General features: G+C 39.0%; 1 protein-coding gene across 2 annotated transcripts in view; it reads left to right on the top strand.

Moving 5' to 3' along the window:
* LOC111865806 (nuclear pore complex protein Nup205) overlaps window positions 1–15868 on the top strand; it is a 69866-nt gene that overhangs the window by 31440 nt on the left and 22558 nt on the right. For both annotated transcript variants that reach the window (XM_023854127.2, XM_023854126.2), the window contains exons 15-22: window positions 871–1053; window positions 2111–2358; window positions 4671–4860; window positions 5830–5995; window positions 9128–9376; window positions 12453–12677; window positions 13318–13442; window positions 15253–15402. In XM_023854127.2, coding sequence (XP_023709895.1) covers window positions 871–1053; window positions 2111–2358; window positions 4671–4860; window positions 5830–5995; window positions 9128–9376; window positions 12453–12677; window positions 13318–13442; window positions 15253–15402 — 1536 coding nt within the window. The remainder of the gene's footprint in view (window positions 1–870; window positions 1054–2110; window positions 2359–4670; window positions 4861–5829; window positions 5996–9127; window positions 9377–12452; window positions 12678–13317; window positions 13443–15252; window positions 15403–15868) is intronic.

The following is a 15868-nucleotide window of genomic DNA, read 5'->3' as shown; positions in this document are numbered from 1 at the left end:
AGTGCCAGTTGTATGGGAAATGCTTGTACACAAACCCTTACAAATCAAAACGTATTTTTTCTTTAGTTCTTATGTCTGGAGCTTGCTAAGCAACATAGTGGATTCATGGGTGAAAGATTTTGTATGTATATATGTAACATAATGACAGATTCATCTGTCTACTGCAGCACCTTCATGTGGTAGGACAATAGGTAACTCTGCTAGTGATGGCTGAGAGAACTACCATATAACAGGTGAACATATACATATCACATGTTTGTTCTTGAATGTCTTTATAGAAATTGTAAATTCTCTTTGATGTTTTTGCTAGTGGAATGCTTGTAAGCCTGATAACCAGGACTTTACATACCTTCAGGTAGGTAATGAACACCTCCTTCCAAATCCTTGTCATTCATGATCTTTCCAGCTGTATACTACAGGGTGATTCATATAGAACTGGCTCGACGAAATGAGCTGTAATATAAAATATACCATACAGATATTAAAGTAATTTACACATATCTTATCTTGGATTGTGTGCCGTGATCAGAGCAGGTGTTGAAAGTGTCCGCCGTTTTCAAGTAGGCACTAGAAACACTCACTGTTCAACAGTGTACTCCATGACTGTCGCCTGCGCACTGCAGACACGTTTCGGGATTGTCCTTGACCTTGCAGCATAAGGGCTGCCACTTGCCGGATCATGCGCACACCATTCGACTCAGCACGGCCCACAGATTATTATGTCATAATTGTGAGCGGTTATATGCATCACCTGCGGAATTATTAGCAAATTCATCGGGCCGGTTCTATACGATTCACCCTGCATTATTGCAGTAGCAACAGTGTCATTAAGTAATATAAGCATAAATAACACATTTGTAATCTTACCAGTGGGTTGTTGCTAAAAGCTGCCTCAGGCTGATGGCCAAGTTCCTGTCACAGTATGAGCCCCGAGCTGAGGATTTTGTGGGCAGTCGCGTAGAGCTGCAGAGTGGTGGTACTGCTCAAGTGAATCCTCACCCAGGTTACCATATTATGGTCCATCTTAACAACAAGTCAGAACTGCTGAGACTGGTAAGTTAGTGTGTTATAGTATACAGTTATGTTGAATGCTACTCAGGTTTATATAGGACTACACCTTGAACTAAATTAAGTGGATACCACACTTTGATCTTAGCCAAGACAGCAAACCCAGTACCTAACTGAGCAAGTGAGGTGTGAGATGCAGCAAATAGCTTATCTGCTATTCAGAGAAGCTGTAATTTCCCGGTGGGTTATTATAAATGTTTACACTGAATTAGGGGACAGAAATTATTACTTCATTGCAACTCATATTTCAGTTTCAGCTTGCAAGGAGGTAAGGAAAATCAATTGTTATTTGTGCTGTTGTTGCTGCTGCTGCTTCTGCTTATGTTGTTGCTGTTGCTGTTGCTGATGTGAAAGATAAGCTGTTTACGGATTATCAGTTCTGAACTTTGTCATACTTTTTACTTCATATCCAAGATTCCTTTAGCATATACTGTATTTATATTAGTACAGAATTAATTTCCCCTGAATTCAACAACTGAATACTAAATTGTATTCAATTTGCATATCAAAGGTATATAACAAGTTGGTTCAGTGTTATTAAAACAAATTTTATGTAGGATTTGAGGTTCTTACAGCAGCAATTATGAAAAGCTATCTTCTGAGATGTAATACCATGTAGTCTGTTGAAAGTGCCAACATTTCAAAAGGACACACCTCCATCTTCAGAGTTGAAGAATAAGGCAAGCAAGAAACCAGCATCAAGCAGAGCTCTGGTTGCTACCAGCTTCATGCTTGAACATCAACATGTAGCACAATTACAGAAATGTTTTCAGCTCCCTGTTATTCTAAGATGCATTTCAGTATTGTCCTTCACTTCTTGTTTAGGGCATCCATGCAGTCCTTTCACTTGAGATTTTCCCCCAGAAATTCTGCATATTTTGTAATTTGTCTCATATGTACTACATATCCTGTATATTCCATCTCCCTTAATTTGATTGTTTTAAAAATGTGAATTATGCAAATTATGCAGCCACATTATGAGATTTTCTTTGTCTATATTTACATTCAAAGTCTGCCAGAGTTTCCACTTATTTTTGTGCAGGTGCTGTTCCTGGTGGATGAGGGAAGTCACCTTTTGGACACATATTCAATATTTCCTGGTAAAGAGTCACTGGAGGACAGCATGCTTAGCTGCCTGGATTTGCTGGACAGAGCCTTAGCACATCAGCAGAAGTTCTTCAGCTTTTTAAGTAAATCAGGTTGCTCACTGCTTCTTTCCGGACTCAACAAACTTCTTCTTGGTGTCAATCCTCGTAGTGGCAAACCAGATCACCTTCTGAATGTGGCAAAGTGAGTAAGCTCAAATATAGGTAGTGTACAGTGAAATCCCTGTAAAGTGTTTTTTTTTTTTTTTTGGAGGGGGGGAGATAATGGATTTGAACACTAAACTGAGGAAAACATTAAATGATACTCCATTGTAGCTGAAAAGGGGCACGTGGTAGCATAGTTGGTTGAGGCACTCTTCTACAAGCCAGAAGGTCACGAGTTGAATTCCCAATGAAGCCACTGGATTTTTTCAGTTGACCTAATCCTTCCAGCCACCCTGTGGCCATGGTGTTGACTCAGCCTCTAACAGAAATGAGTATCAGGAAACTTCTTGGTGGTTAAAGGGCAGCTGGTGCATAAGGCTGTGAGCCGGTTGTCTAGAAAATATGGGAGCCTCGATGTCCCACAACCCCATGGGCCTTTACGGCCTGTAAAAGGGATGGATAGCTTTGCCTTTTTATTGTAAATGAAAACATTTACCAGTCTTTCAGTGAAAATATTCAGCATATGATTAAATTTTCTTTTCACACACACTGATGCTAATGAGTGCTCTGTTCCATTGGTTCCAAACTTTGTATGAATCACAATCTTGTAATACAGTAATGCCTTTACTAAAGCTCAGTGTGATGCAGATAATGTATTACTATTCTAATTATTACTATCATGTCTAAACATGTCTATTTGCAGTATAAAATTACTTGCTGTTGTTTGTATGGGGATGGATGATGTTACAATACCAATTTTTGATGGGCTTCAGTTACAGTCATTGGACCGCGCAGAGTATTAAAACTCCATTGATAAGTGCAGATGTGGGTCTAAAGATTGATGTGTATAGGACTAAAATAACAGTTTTTAAAATGATCAGGAAATTGGCATCAAAAGGTAAAGTTTTGCCTGTGCTTTGTACTTGATTAATTAAGCATTATGCCTTGAAGATATATGAGGGTGTGGAGGTATAGATCCACCATTCTTGACCTCAATACTAGATGGAGGTGAGTAGTCAGCTTCACTCCTCTGCTGCTTTACCCTCTAGGAAATGACCCCTGTTATCCATTATGTAGGAGACTTGGATGGGCCCCAGAACTGGTGTAGACACTGTAGAAAAGAGAAAAATATTGCCCCTGCCAGGACTTGAACTGCAGGCATCCAGCCAGTAGCCCATTGCTATACCAGCTGAGCTATTCAAACTCCTAATAAGTTGTTGTAATGAACATAATTAATTATACAGGAATGACTTTACAGAATGCAGGCAAATGAGACAAACAGAAGAAGCCATATCAAAGTGCAGTCAGGTGTTGATACCTATAGGTACAAGTCTGTCCTGATATTGAATTGAAGAATTTAGAAAATGTATGCAAAATGCCAGTCAAATGTAGCGATTTTTTTTTTTAATCTTTATGGTTTTGCATACTGTTTGTGTTTAATAATCTTGTAAATTGGGCCATCAACCCAACGTAAAAGTATCTTCAAGATGAAGACAAAACAGGTACTACTGTATCACTATTGTTTATTTATTATGTGAGGATGTACACTACATGTTTCAACCTTCTCTAGGTCATCATCAGGCAAGTTAACAAGAGAAACAAGCTAAGTTTTTGAATGGGGTTGTCTTNATTATTGCGGAGGTGTATTTTGTGAAGAATTTACAGTCTGTTGTTGTTGTTGTTGTTGTTGTTGTTGTTGTTGTTGTTGTTGTTGTTATTATTATTATTATTAGTATAGTGAATGCACCTTTTGGAGAACAAATCCTATTAATGTGCTGTTCTTATCTAAAATTAAAAATAGTGAAAGCATATTATATTAGGAATTTTATTGTTTAGTATTAGAAAATTTATTAATGTAATGTGTCTTAAAATTGGTTCAAAAGTTATTAAAACATTTTAAATGAGTAATTAAATTAAACAGTTCATCAAATTATATATTTAGTTCTAACTTTGTTTCTAAAAGTAGTCTTGAAAATTAAGCTAAAACTAAAAATAGTTTAATGTTGTTGTTGAGGTCATGGTTGTTAGCAAATCAAAGGCCGCCGTGCCGTGTGGGGATCCTTCTAACTTCTATCTTGTAGATTCTGTTACTAATTGTTTTGTAAATGGTTATCTTGTTATTGACTCATGTTCCCCTCGCAGGCAGTTTTGTATTTGTAAGAGTAGACTTTAGATGTTTAGTATTTTGTGTGTATGAAGGTGTCCCCCAGTGCTGTGGAATTGTTCACATAGCGACACCATCAGAGATTCAGATTCTCAGCGTTCCTAGATGTATGGCTAATGAGTAAAGAGCCTTCATGTATTCCTCCCAGAATCCCTTGCTGTGTATTAATATATGCCTGTATTTTGTAGATATGTAACATACAATGCATGGCTCCCTCGTCATGCACTGTCTGCAGTAAGGATACTGCTGGCTGTTACCATGTACCCTACATCACACAGCCAGCTTATTAGTGCATTCACCTCATCTCCACTAAACAGGATGGAGATTTGTCATGGCTTTGTAGAATGCCTTGAAGCAGATGATGATGAAGTTATTTCTGTAAGTTGTGATAAATACTACTTGTTGAAACTTGAAGTTTAAATAGTGCCATTCCACAATTGTATATAACTTTGTAAATAAACATTCATATTACCACATTAGAACTATAGTTTTATTTTTGTGTTGATATATGCTTTTTGGCTTCATGAGCCATTGTCAGTACTGTACGGTACTTCTGGTTGTCCATGAAGCTGTGGTAAATTAAACTGTTAATTTAATGTTTTTGATGAAAATCCTTACTAGCTGACTATTGAAGCTTAAAGACTATGTTTAGGAAGTGTTCTAACTCTCTTATTGACCACCCTGAATATAGAGACAGCATGTCTCTCATAAAAATATGCCAGACTACGTGTCATTATTTTCCAGAAGGTGGGTGGTACTCATAGTTACCATTGTGTGAACGTCAGATATGATTAAAGAAAACATGACATAATTTTGTGTAACAGTGTTACCCTCATGACAGTACTGGGTGGTCTGTATAAATCACTGTATACCACACATATTGTAACTGGTAGATAGGCATGAACGCCCTCAGCAGTTGACACATGTTATGAACCCACTACTACGTTTGTAATAATAATATCCTAAATTTCCCCTTCCACCCTTCTTAAGTCAAAATATTTTCTATTGTTGATAAAAATATTGTGGCACATTGGCTCTATGCAGGAACTGTTGAGCCACAGAGGCCTTGGGGCACGCGCGCAATGTGAGAGTTACAGATCGTATCGGTGCTTTGCTAGGCGACAGCTCTGTGAACGCTTGGATTGCACAACAGGAAGTGCGAGTGACTGTTCGTTAAATTCACTACATCCAAGACAGTGTGAAATCGTTTGTTGCGTTACATACCCAACACGCGACAATATGTATTGAATTAATGTTATAGGGTGTTGTGTAGTGCTTGTATGAATGGATCTTTTACGTGGAAACAACACATAAATGTAATGTTATGATCTATGCAATTGTTCCTAGGGAGATGACATTGAAGGAGAGGAAACAGGTGTTGTGGGAAAGACGAAGGAAGCCATTCTGAAACTCCTACAGCAGTGCTTGGGCCATGCTTCTCCAAACCTTGCACACTATCTGTTTGGCTTTGAACTTAGCAAGGACATCAGGAAAACGACATTTCAGCAAGCTGGTGAGTGAAGAAGCTGGGTAGCTGATAATTTATAACAAAAGATAGTTAATATTTTCCATTTCAACCCTTCATGTATTTCTCTCTCAGTGTCCATGGCATGCCCATCACATTTATTTGTATGGCATAGTATCTCATCCTCAAAATTTGTATATTGCTTCTATACCTTTCAGACTTTGAAGACAAGGTCTTTTCTCTTTCTGTCATTGTGTGTATGCATGTTTTTTAAGGGGGGGGCACAAAAAAAGGAACAGTGAGAAACATAGAGGAAGTTGTTTTGTGGGGATTTGTCATTACTCCAATGACAACCCACTTCTTCAGAAAGTTTGTAGGTCCTGAAAAGGACTGTTGGCTGCTGGGAGGTTTGGCCGGTGAAGTAGTGCTACGTACGCCGGTAGAAATGAAGTTGGAAGTCGGATGTGGCGTGTTGCGGCAGCTAAGTTGGTAGTCTGGCTGCAGAGCGTGGTTGCAGGATGAAGCCTGGTTGTGGAGCGCGGTCGCTGGAGTGGCGGCAGCTGTGCCAGTTGCCCAGTGAGTCAGGCATGACCGCCGGCGAGTCGAGGCAGCCAGTTGCCCAGTGAGTCGAGCATGACCGCCAGAGAGCCGAGGCAGCCGTGCCTGGCGCAGTGAAGTGCTGATGACTCCGTAGACTGATTGCTCAGTGCGAAGTGTGATAGCTGGCTTGCTGGTGTTGTCACTGCTGCTGACTGAATGTGTCTCAGTGCGGCTCAATGCTGCTGGGTTGGAGCTGCGCCTTTTTATACAAAGCATGATGGAGGAGCGAAAATTTGCTGAGCGCTGATTGGCTAGCACGTTATGATCTAAATGTGAGCTGGACATCAAATGTTGTTTAAATACGAGTGCTGCCAGCAATGTGATTGGCTAGCACGCGTGATGGTGAAAAGTGAGCGCTGTAGAAACAGCGTGATAGTATGTGGGATGTTCCCACAGTTTCTTTCTTAATTTTCACAATCTATATAAATAAAAATGCAACTGTTTGTTTCTTACCGATCTGAAATCTCCGAAAGTTCTTCACCGATTGCTTCGAAATTTTGACACAAGGTTGCATTCGAATACGCGCGTTTTTATATGCCTATTATATAGATGTCACACCTGTGACAGGTAAAAACATGCTTCTTTTGTAAAACAGAATTGGAATTTGGAATTCAGAAGAGTCACCCCTATGGAAACGCTAGAACAGACCGTTGCACAGGAAGTAACAATAGCGATACTGTATCGAATCTCCAAGGTTACGACGAATACACGGAGCATTCCCACAGAGACAACTCAATAACAATGGGTTGTTGCGTAGGAATCGCGGAATCAACAAAGCAGCGTTTCTGCGGTTATGACAAAGGCTCATTTGCATAGCAGCGGCCGAGGTTATAAAAGGGGGTTGAATTCATTCAGTCTTGGAATAGATGCTGCTGAAGAAGTTTGGAACCTAGACTCCAAGAGATACAGAAGTATTGGCCGAAGGATTGTGTAACCAGTAACTCTAATACTGCAAGTGGCGATAATTGTAAAGTGTGCAAGTGAATTACAATAAAGATTCGCTATAATTAATACGGCGTAAAGTTATTTGTAGCATGACATACCCAAACACGCTACATGAATTACTGACGCGTGCAACACGTCACATCCACATCAAATTCGTACATTGTTTGCAATAATATTGACTGCCTGCTCTCCTTCATCTCCAACAGAGTTATGGGAGAAATATAAATCGTACATGGCTGAAGATATTTTCCATCGAATACGCAAGGAAAATTCCAATATGAACATGGATTTCACAGCAGAAATCTGCAACGAGGCATTGATAATGATTGAAGATTTTTGCTTAGAAATCACGAACAAAGTTCTCAATCAATTGGGAATACCATCACCAAATCGATCTGCTGCTTCTTCGCTCAATGTAGAATTGCGTCATGAACAAAATTACAACACGGGTGATCTTTTGTCATATGTGCAATCAAATATTCCTAAGCTAACGCTTGAGCAAAAAGGCATTTACGATCAAATAATGCAAACTGTCAATAACGGGGTTGCAGAATTCTTCTTAGATGCGCCAGGAGGAACTGGTAAAACGTTCCTAATTAGATTGAGTCTGGCAGCAATTTGATCCCAAAAGTGACATAGCCTTAGCTCTTGCGTCGTCCGGAATAGCTGCAACATTGCTACCAGGTGGAAGAACTGCTCATTCCGCTTTGAAATTGCAATTGAACATGCAATTCATTGAAACTCCCACGTGCAACATTTCCAAAGCATCAGGCATGGGAAAGGTATTGCAGAAATTCAAACTTATTGTTTGTGATGAATGCACAATGGCACACAAAAAAATTGCTCAAGGCTCTTCATTGATCATTGCAAGATTTGCGTGGAAACATCAGACCATTTGGGAACGCATTAATATTGCTTGCAGGAGATTTCAGGCAAACATTACCTGTAATTCCTCGATCGACACCAGCGGACGAAATAAATGCTTGCCTGAAATACTCTACTTTGTGGCGACACGTAAAGACGTTAAAATTAACTACAAATATGCGTGTCCAGCTGCAAAACGATCAATCAGCTGAGATATTCTCACATCAATTGCTGGAAATTGGGAATGGAAAGGTGCCGGTTGAATGACCTCAGGACGAATTTCGTTGCCACGTAGCTTCTGCAATTTAGTGACGTCAAAAGAAGAATTGGTTGAAAAAGTATTTCCCAATATTCAAACCAATTCTAAGAATCACGATTGGCTGAGTGAACGAGCTATCTTGTGGCCAAGAACAAAGACATCTACGAACTTAACAATATCATTCAGTCTAACATTCACTGCGAGGCAGTCACATACAAGTCCGTCGACACTGTTGTGGAAGCAGATGAAGCGGTTACTTATCCAACAGAACTTTTGAATTCACTCGATCTGCCACAGCAATGCATGGCCGAGTACAGCTAATGAAAAATATGTTTGAATTACATAATGGTATGAATTATGCAATGAAATACAGTAAATAGACAAACTGTCTGAATTAACTGAATTAAGGTATTAGAGAACTAATAGACTGTAAGAAATAAATTAAGTGACCTGAGGGCATACACAACGTGTAATTATTTGTAGTTTTACATAATTGTCTTCTTATGTTCCAGGTGTCATGGGATTCCCTCGAACATGCCTTCACTCTTTGCTCACCATCTTGGATTCATCAATTACTGCACAATCTGTACCATTTGCACCAACTCCTAAACCCCGACTGTTGGACTCTGCTTATTGCATGTTATATTCACTCTGTGCGGACCCCAAAACTTCAGAACCTGTTCTGCGATTTTTACGTTCTTGCAATGACTTCCTTGCCCGGCACTTGGCAAGCCTTCCATTCACCAGTGAATCACACCGATGTAAGTATTTACTTAATTTTCCTTAAAATAAGTGGGTAGAGTTTTGGTATTAACTTTATCACCTCTGTGGTTTAGTAGTCAGTGTTCCTGGCTACAGATCCAGAGGTCCGGGTTTGATTGCAGATGCTACCAGATTTTTTCTGAGAAGTAGTGAGTCTGGAACAGGGTCCATTCAGCCTCGTGATGATAATTGAGGAGCTGTTTCAAGGAAATAGCGGCTCTGGTCTAGAAAACCGAAATTAATGGCCGGGGAATTCATTACGCTGACCACATGACACCCTCTATCAACAAATGTTGACACTAAACTTCACCGACGGTCGCTCGGTATAGTTCCCTTGCAGACTAAAATCACGGAGTTTTTGTTTTTGTTTGTAGCTGTAAAGAGCAACTTCCATATTGAACTAGGTAGGTAGGTCAGTTCATTTCTTATGACACATCCCCCCCCCCAAAAAAAAATTAATTTCTGTATCTATTTCATACATCACTGAGTACCGTGTAGAATTATATTGTTCTGTAAGAATGTGATCATCACCGCGACAACCGCTACAATCGGAACGGACACTTCCACGACAACGAATACGTGGAAATTGTGGAGTTCCCGCAGCGACAAATCATAGCCACGAATTATCGTTGAGTAACAACAGATGAGACGAAACACATTACTAGTGTAATCTATAAGGAGCGTTCCCAAAACAACGGATTGCCGAACACATGAGATCAAACCTTGGTGAGGGGTGTTCTCTATTGAGTCTGCATAACCCCTATATAAGCAGAGCTTACGACACGTATCAGACAATTAAGTATTGAGTATTGGGACAGAAGCCAAGTGATACTACAACTGATAATAATTGTAAAGAGTGTAAGAGTGAATATCCAATAAAGATTTGCTAAATCCGAGACCCACATGAAGTTATTTGTCGCATTACATACGCAACACGTGACAATATTAAGATTACTGAGGACCAGAGTTGAAAGTACACGTATGCAGCTCACCCACGCACGCGCACACACACACACACACACACACACACACAAAAGTCTTTCTTGAATGGCCAAAGCACATGACTCTTTTACCATCAACTTGTCAGCTGGAACCTTAGCTAGCACTTGAGGAAACAGTCTTGATTGGTGCCTAATATGCCTCAGTTAAAAACACAGATGTGAATTTCTTAACATAAGTAAATTGTTTGAAGAAGTTGTCATCACAGCACGTGCTCAAAATGTCCCTCTTCTGCTCTTAAACAAACTTCAAGTATCTTGAATAGATTGTTTGACACTATGTAAGATTTGAGGCTTTCACGGCGGTGACTATGAAGAAAGCAGTCTTCTGGGATTTGGCACCGTGTATATGTGGTGTTAACTGACGTTTCGGAGGAACGTATCACCTCCATCTTCAGGGTAGAAGGAAAAATATAAGAAATCCGCAAGCAAAGAGACCGTGAGAACCAGTAAAAGCCCGGTGTCCTTAGGCCCAGGCTGTCTTTAACCGGCCGGAGGAAGACAGCCTGGGCCTAAGGACACCGGGTGTATACAGTATCCCATGTGAGTGCGGGAAGGTCTATATTGGGCAGACAGGCTGCTCCGTGGACATGAGGTTGAAGGAGCATCAGCGGCACATCCGTCTCAAACATCCGGACAAGTCGGCCATAGCTGAACACAGTANTAAGGGTTAGTGCCCAGCCTTTAACCTTGCCTTTATCTCCCACAACACAAAAACCCTGCTTGTCCCAACTCCCTTTCCCCCCCCTCCCACACTACTGATTTCACTTGTATACTTGCCCTTCCCCCCTTCATTCTCTGCTCTCACATAGCTGTGTATATTTCCAACACCAGTCTGCTTTTACCGGTTCTCACGATCTCTTTGCTTGCGGATTTCTTATATTTTTCTTTCTACCCTGAAGATGGAGGCGATACGTTCCTCCAAAACGTCAGTTAACACCACTTATACACGGTGCCAAATCCCAGAAGACTGCTTTCTTCATTGTTTGACACTAGTTTGAGTTCACTGACATCAATAGACGTAATTGTTTCACAGATAATTTGCTAAGTTCATCCATTGTATGGTGGTTATTTGAATACTGTTTCCTTTTTTATGATTCACCACAAATAAAAATCAGATATAAGTCTGGGGATCTCGCAGGCCATAATGTGTGACTTATCAGCCTGTCCAAACTCTTTGTGTACAACATCAATGGAGTAAGTAGCAGTGTGTGCTTAGCACCATCTTCCATGAAGTAACCATGTATCTTTTCTCCTCTATAATACTCTTAAAAGGGCTGAAGAAGAATGTCATTGACATACTGCTCTGAATTAATAGCCTGTTCAAAAAAATATGGGTCCTACTATTCATCTATCAGTAAATGCACATCACACACAAATCTTCTGATTGTGAAGGTGTTTTTGAAAAGTCATTTGCAGATTAATAAAATTTTGGGTCAGAGAGACTGTCAGGTACGGCCTGCAAGAACCAGTAAGAAAAGGGTTCTTCTCTTACAATCGCCATCTTCAATTTGTTTTAAGTGATTTTAACATATGCATCTTACTTTGACTGCATTAACATTTAAGTCTTGATTTCTAATGCTAGTAGAATTTCCTTTATGACAACTTATGTTCAAACACATATGTAAAGTATTTACGAGTATTTTCAAACACATATGTAAAGTATTTACAGTGCTGGCTGTGTCTTCTGTTGATTACCAGTAGTGGCCAAAATGTGCCATGGCAGATTTCTATATTCTTCTATTAAATTTTTTACACTTCATGGATCTTACTGCTTATTCACATATTAAGAAGTGTAACAGGTCAAGATATATCTTATTGGGACCACAGGACACCTTAGTCAGGTTAGCCAGTGACCTTGTAGAGATTTGAATTGTGCACGTCCAAAATGCAAATCTAGAGCACGACTTTATGTCATCCTTTTTGATATCTGGAAGTCTTATGGTATGGATCAACTATCCAGTGCTTTTACATATCAGTGTTTCTGTAAGCTCTTTCTCCTCTTTTTTTTTTTTTTATATCGAACTGCACTCTGGTGTCAGAGTTCCTCTCTAACAAATGTATATTTTTTGTGCAGCTTCAGAGTTGAACCAGATGGCCTGGCTGCTGAAAACAGTGGCTGTTGAGTTGAAAGTAACAGCTACTCATATGCATCACTCTCAGCTGGGAAACCTCGTGAACCTGTTGGTACGGGAGCAAGGTGAAGAGATGGTGGCTGTCTCTGTAGAGGAGAATGCACCATCAGAAGTGACAGAGATGGCTACCATCATGCAGCTTAGCCACTACTTAGCAACACCCAGCAGTGAGTTTGTATACAAATTTTTGTTGGTTATTTATAGGATTTTTAAATACATACAGCAAAATCCTGCAGAGATATTTTATGCTAAACCCTTCTTCTTAAGAGGGAAAGCTGTATTTGAATTTCTTTGCTTCCCTTACTTCTTGATTTATTGTTTAAGGTCTAATTACGGGTGTTGGTTGGTTGGTTGGTTTCCAATGGCTGCATTTGGGATCATTTAACCTATTTTACTTCTTGCTTCCCAATAGAGAGCACTCAAGTTCTTGCTTTTTTGCATTGAAGGGCACTGAAGGGCATTGAAGGAGGTGTTCTTTTCCCATAGATGATCCTGGCAAGTTGCACAGTGTTATATATTCCTATCTTACAAAGATGTGCTCCAAGGCATTCATGTCCTGTATTCAATCAAAAATTTGCAACAGCTTCTTTTCTGGGTTTCTTGCTGTTAATTTCCCAAAGTTTTCCTATTTCTGACCATTTTTTTGTTGTATGGTATGGAGTATTTCTTTATAATTAGAGAGGTTGTAGACAAGACTTTTCTGTACATATTTCTGTATTAAGAATCAAAGTGTTAGAGTATTCTCTAAATGCAATCTGAATGGAACCAATATGTCATTATGATCAAGTCTCTGTGTTTGTATTGCAGCATTTGCAAGTGCAGCTCGTCATCGTGATCCACTTATACTAAGACTGCTTCTCTTCCTTGATTTCTCTCTGGAAAGTATGACAGTGCCCAACTGGGAATTCTTTGAACCTTCCCAGGTGGAACAGGTAATATGAACTAAAATGTTACCATCTTTAGGTAGTAATTGTTGCAAATAACTTCTGTTGAAGGAATTTGGAATTATAATTACTGACCCCATTATCTTTTTAGTTTTATTTGCCAATGAGAGTATTCCAGTGTATGGATCAGGTATAATTAATGTAGTTTTCACTCTTCAAGGAGTGGTTTCTTAGCTACCAATCCTACCTGTAGCACCGGTATTCCAATATGTAATCATTGGCCAATGTAGGAATACTAGCAAACGAATAAAGGTGAATGTGAAAAAGTCAAATACCTGATGATGGCTCAGTGAGCTGAAACATGTTGTAAGAAACAATAAATGTATGGTGTGTCCATACTACCTATTATGGTGACAATAAAATAAAGAAACTTCACATACACAGTACAGCAATACCTCGCATAGTCTGGGTAATCGGTTCCGCCAATATCCCGGACTATTTGAAACTGGACTAATCAAGGAACAAAATACATACAAAAAATGATAATTGGTTCCAAAAAAAAATCTCCATTTTTCAGTAAATAAAATGCGATTAATAAGTTCAAATGTCTTTATTAGAAATAATTTTAAAGAATTCATGTTTTTCATAATTCATTTTTTTGTTCTCTAAAAATTTAAATATTGATGTCTGCACATTTTTCTTCTTTGGCCTTTTCTCTTCATACATTTCTTTGTAACAACAAATTGCATTTTTTATCATTCGGCAAATTGTAAGGCTACGTTCAATATTGGGATCAACTTCCATAATATGCGTTGTCAAGGTTTCAACCATTGCAATAATTTTTTATAGTTGTTCAGCTGTTAATTCTTGTGCAGGCACTTCAACACAGTCAACATTGTCTAAGTTGTCCTCCTGTGCTTCATAAGCCCATTGTTCATCTATGTCGGTAAGTGTTTCATAATTTAGTGTTCGATTTCATGCACTCAATTACGTTGACGGAATCTAACTTATTGAAACCAAGTTGCTGTCCAATTTCCACTATGTTAATAGTGACTTCAGCAAAATAAGTTTCAAAACCAATTAGATAATATGCACAATGTGGTATGATATGTTTCCATACTGCCCTCATATGCTTGCCGTTAATTCATGCCATGCTTCGCCTATATTTTTGATAACGTTTCTGATGTAGCTCGTCAGAAATTCCGTTAAAGTAGTGCTCTCCCCACCTCCTCCAGCGATAGCTGTCAGAGCTCAAGAACAAAAGACCTGAGCATAGGTACATACATATACAACGGGGAACCCCAGAAAAAATTGAAATATGTATCGTATCGCATAACTTTAAAACCACATAAAATAAACCACACAAAAGGAGACTTGACAGTATAAAGGGAAAAACCCAATCATTCATATATTAATTTTTTATAATTTATTTTTATTTTGCTCAATTAAAATTTAGTTTGTTTTGAAATTTTCAAACCGGACTATAGTGAATCCGGACTGATCGAAGCCGGACTATGCGAGGTATTGCTGTATAATGTTAATATATATTATTTCTAGCTGTATTAATTTGTGTCCAGTGAAAGCCATGCTTGTATAACTTTTTGCTTTGATGTGATACCTTTATGGCCCAAGTCTTCACCTCTACGGTGCATCTGTCTTGTAATTATCAATGTCACACTTTGATGAAAGGAAAGGACAAGTTTTATGCCATAGTATACAATAGTTCATCTTTACATGGAGAGGAGAACCAAATTCTTTTTATTTTTAAATCATTTTATATAATGAGAAATTATTTATTAATTTTTTTCTCTTTCTCCTTATTGGAGTATCAGTAATGTAGAGAAATGTTTGTTTTCAGGTTCTGGTACAGTGTGAGATGTCAGTTATGGGGAGTGGATTGAAGTTAATAGATGTAAAGAAATTGCACCATATCCTCATGCAGGAACTGGCAGCCATACAGGGTAGCTCAACTGCTGGTCAGAGACAGCTCATACTGCAGGAGATTCAGGTTGTTTTCTTAACATGTTACTCCTCCCATGTATCAGTGTTGGTCATTGGTCCCACTCTTCATCTTAAATTGTCTCTAGATTGTATGACATTCTCTACATAAGAAACTGCATTTTGCAAATTTCATTGAAAATTCTGTCACTTCCCTCGCCAAATTTTAGTATATGTAAACTTGTATTTGTTAGATTTATGTGTTGTTGTTAATCATGGGGATAACAGTTGGAGTCAGTTGTTTTACCATCATATGCATTAGAGGGTAAAGTTGACTCTGCTTAAGCACCATGCCATGAAAATATATGAAGGAATGGAGGTGAAGCTCCTTACATCCTTAACCATGGCACTGGATTAAGTTGAGTGGAGAGCTTTCCACTTCAGCTGTTTCACTTCAAGGGCAAGAGTCCCCAGTACCTGTTGCATAGGAGACTGCACCAGCATCATTGTTGGTTTGCACTTAGTGGCAAAAAGAA

This window comes from Cryptotermes secundus, unplaced genomic scaffold (assembly GCF_002891405.2).
Source record: "Cryptotermes secundus unplaced genomic scaffold, Csec_1.0 scaffold901, whole genome shotgun sequence".
Lineage (NCBI taxonomy): Eukaryota > Metazoa > Arthropoda > Insecta > Blattodea > Kalotermitidae > Cryptotermes > Cryptotermes secundus.
This window is presented reverse-complemented; position numbering and strand designations above follow the sequence as displayed.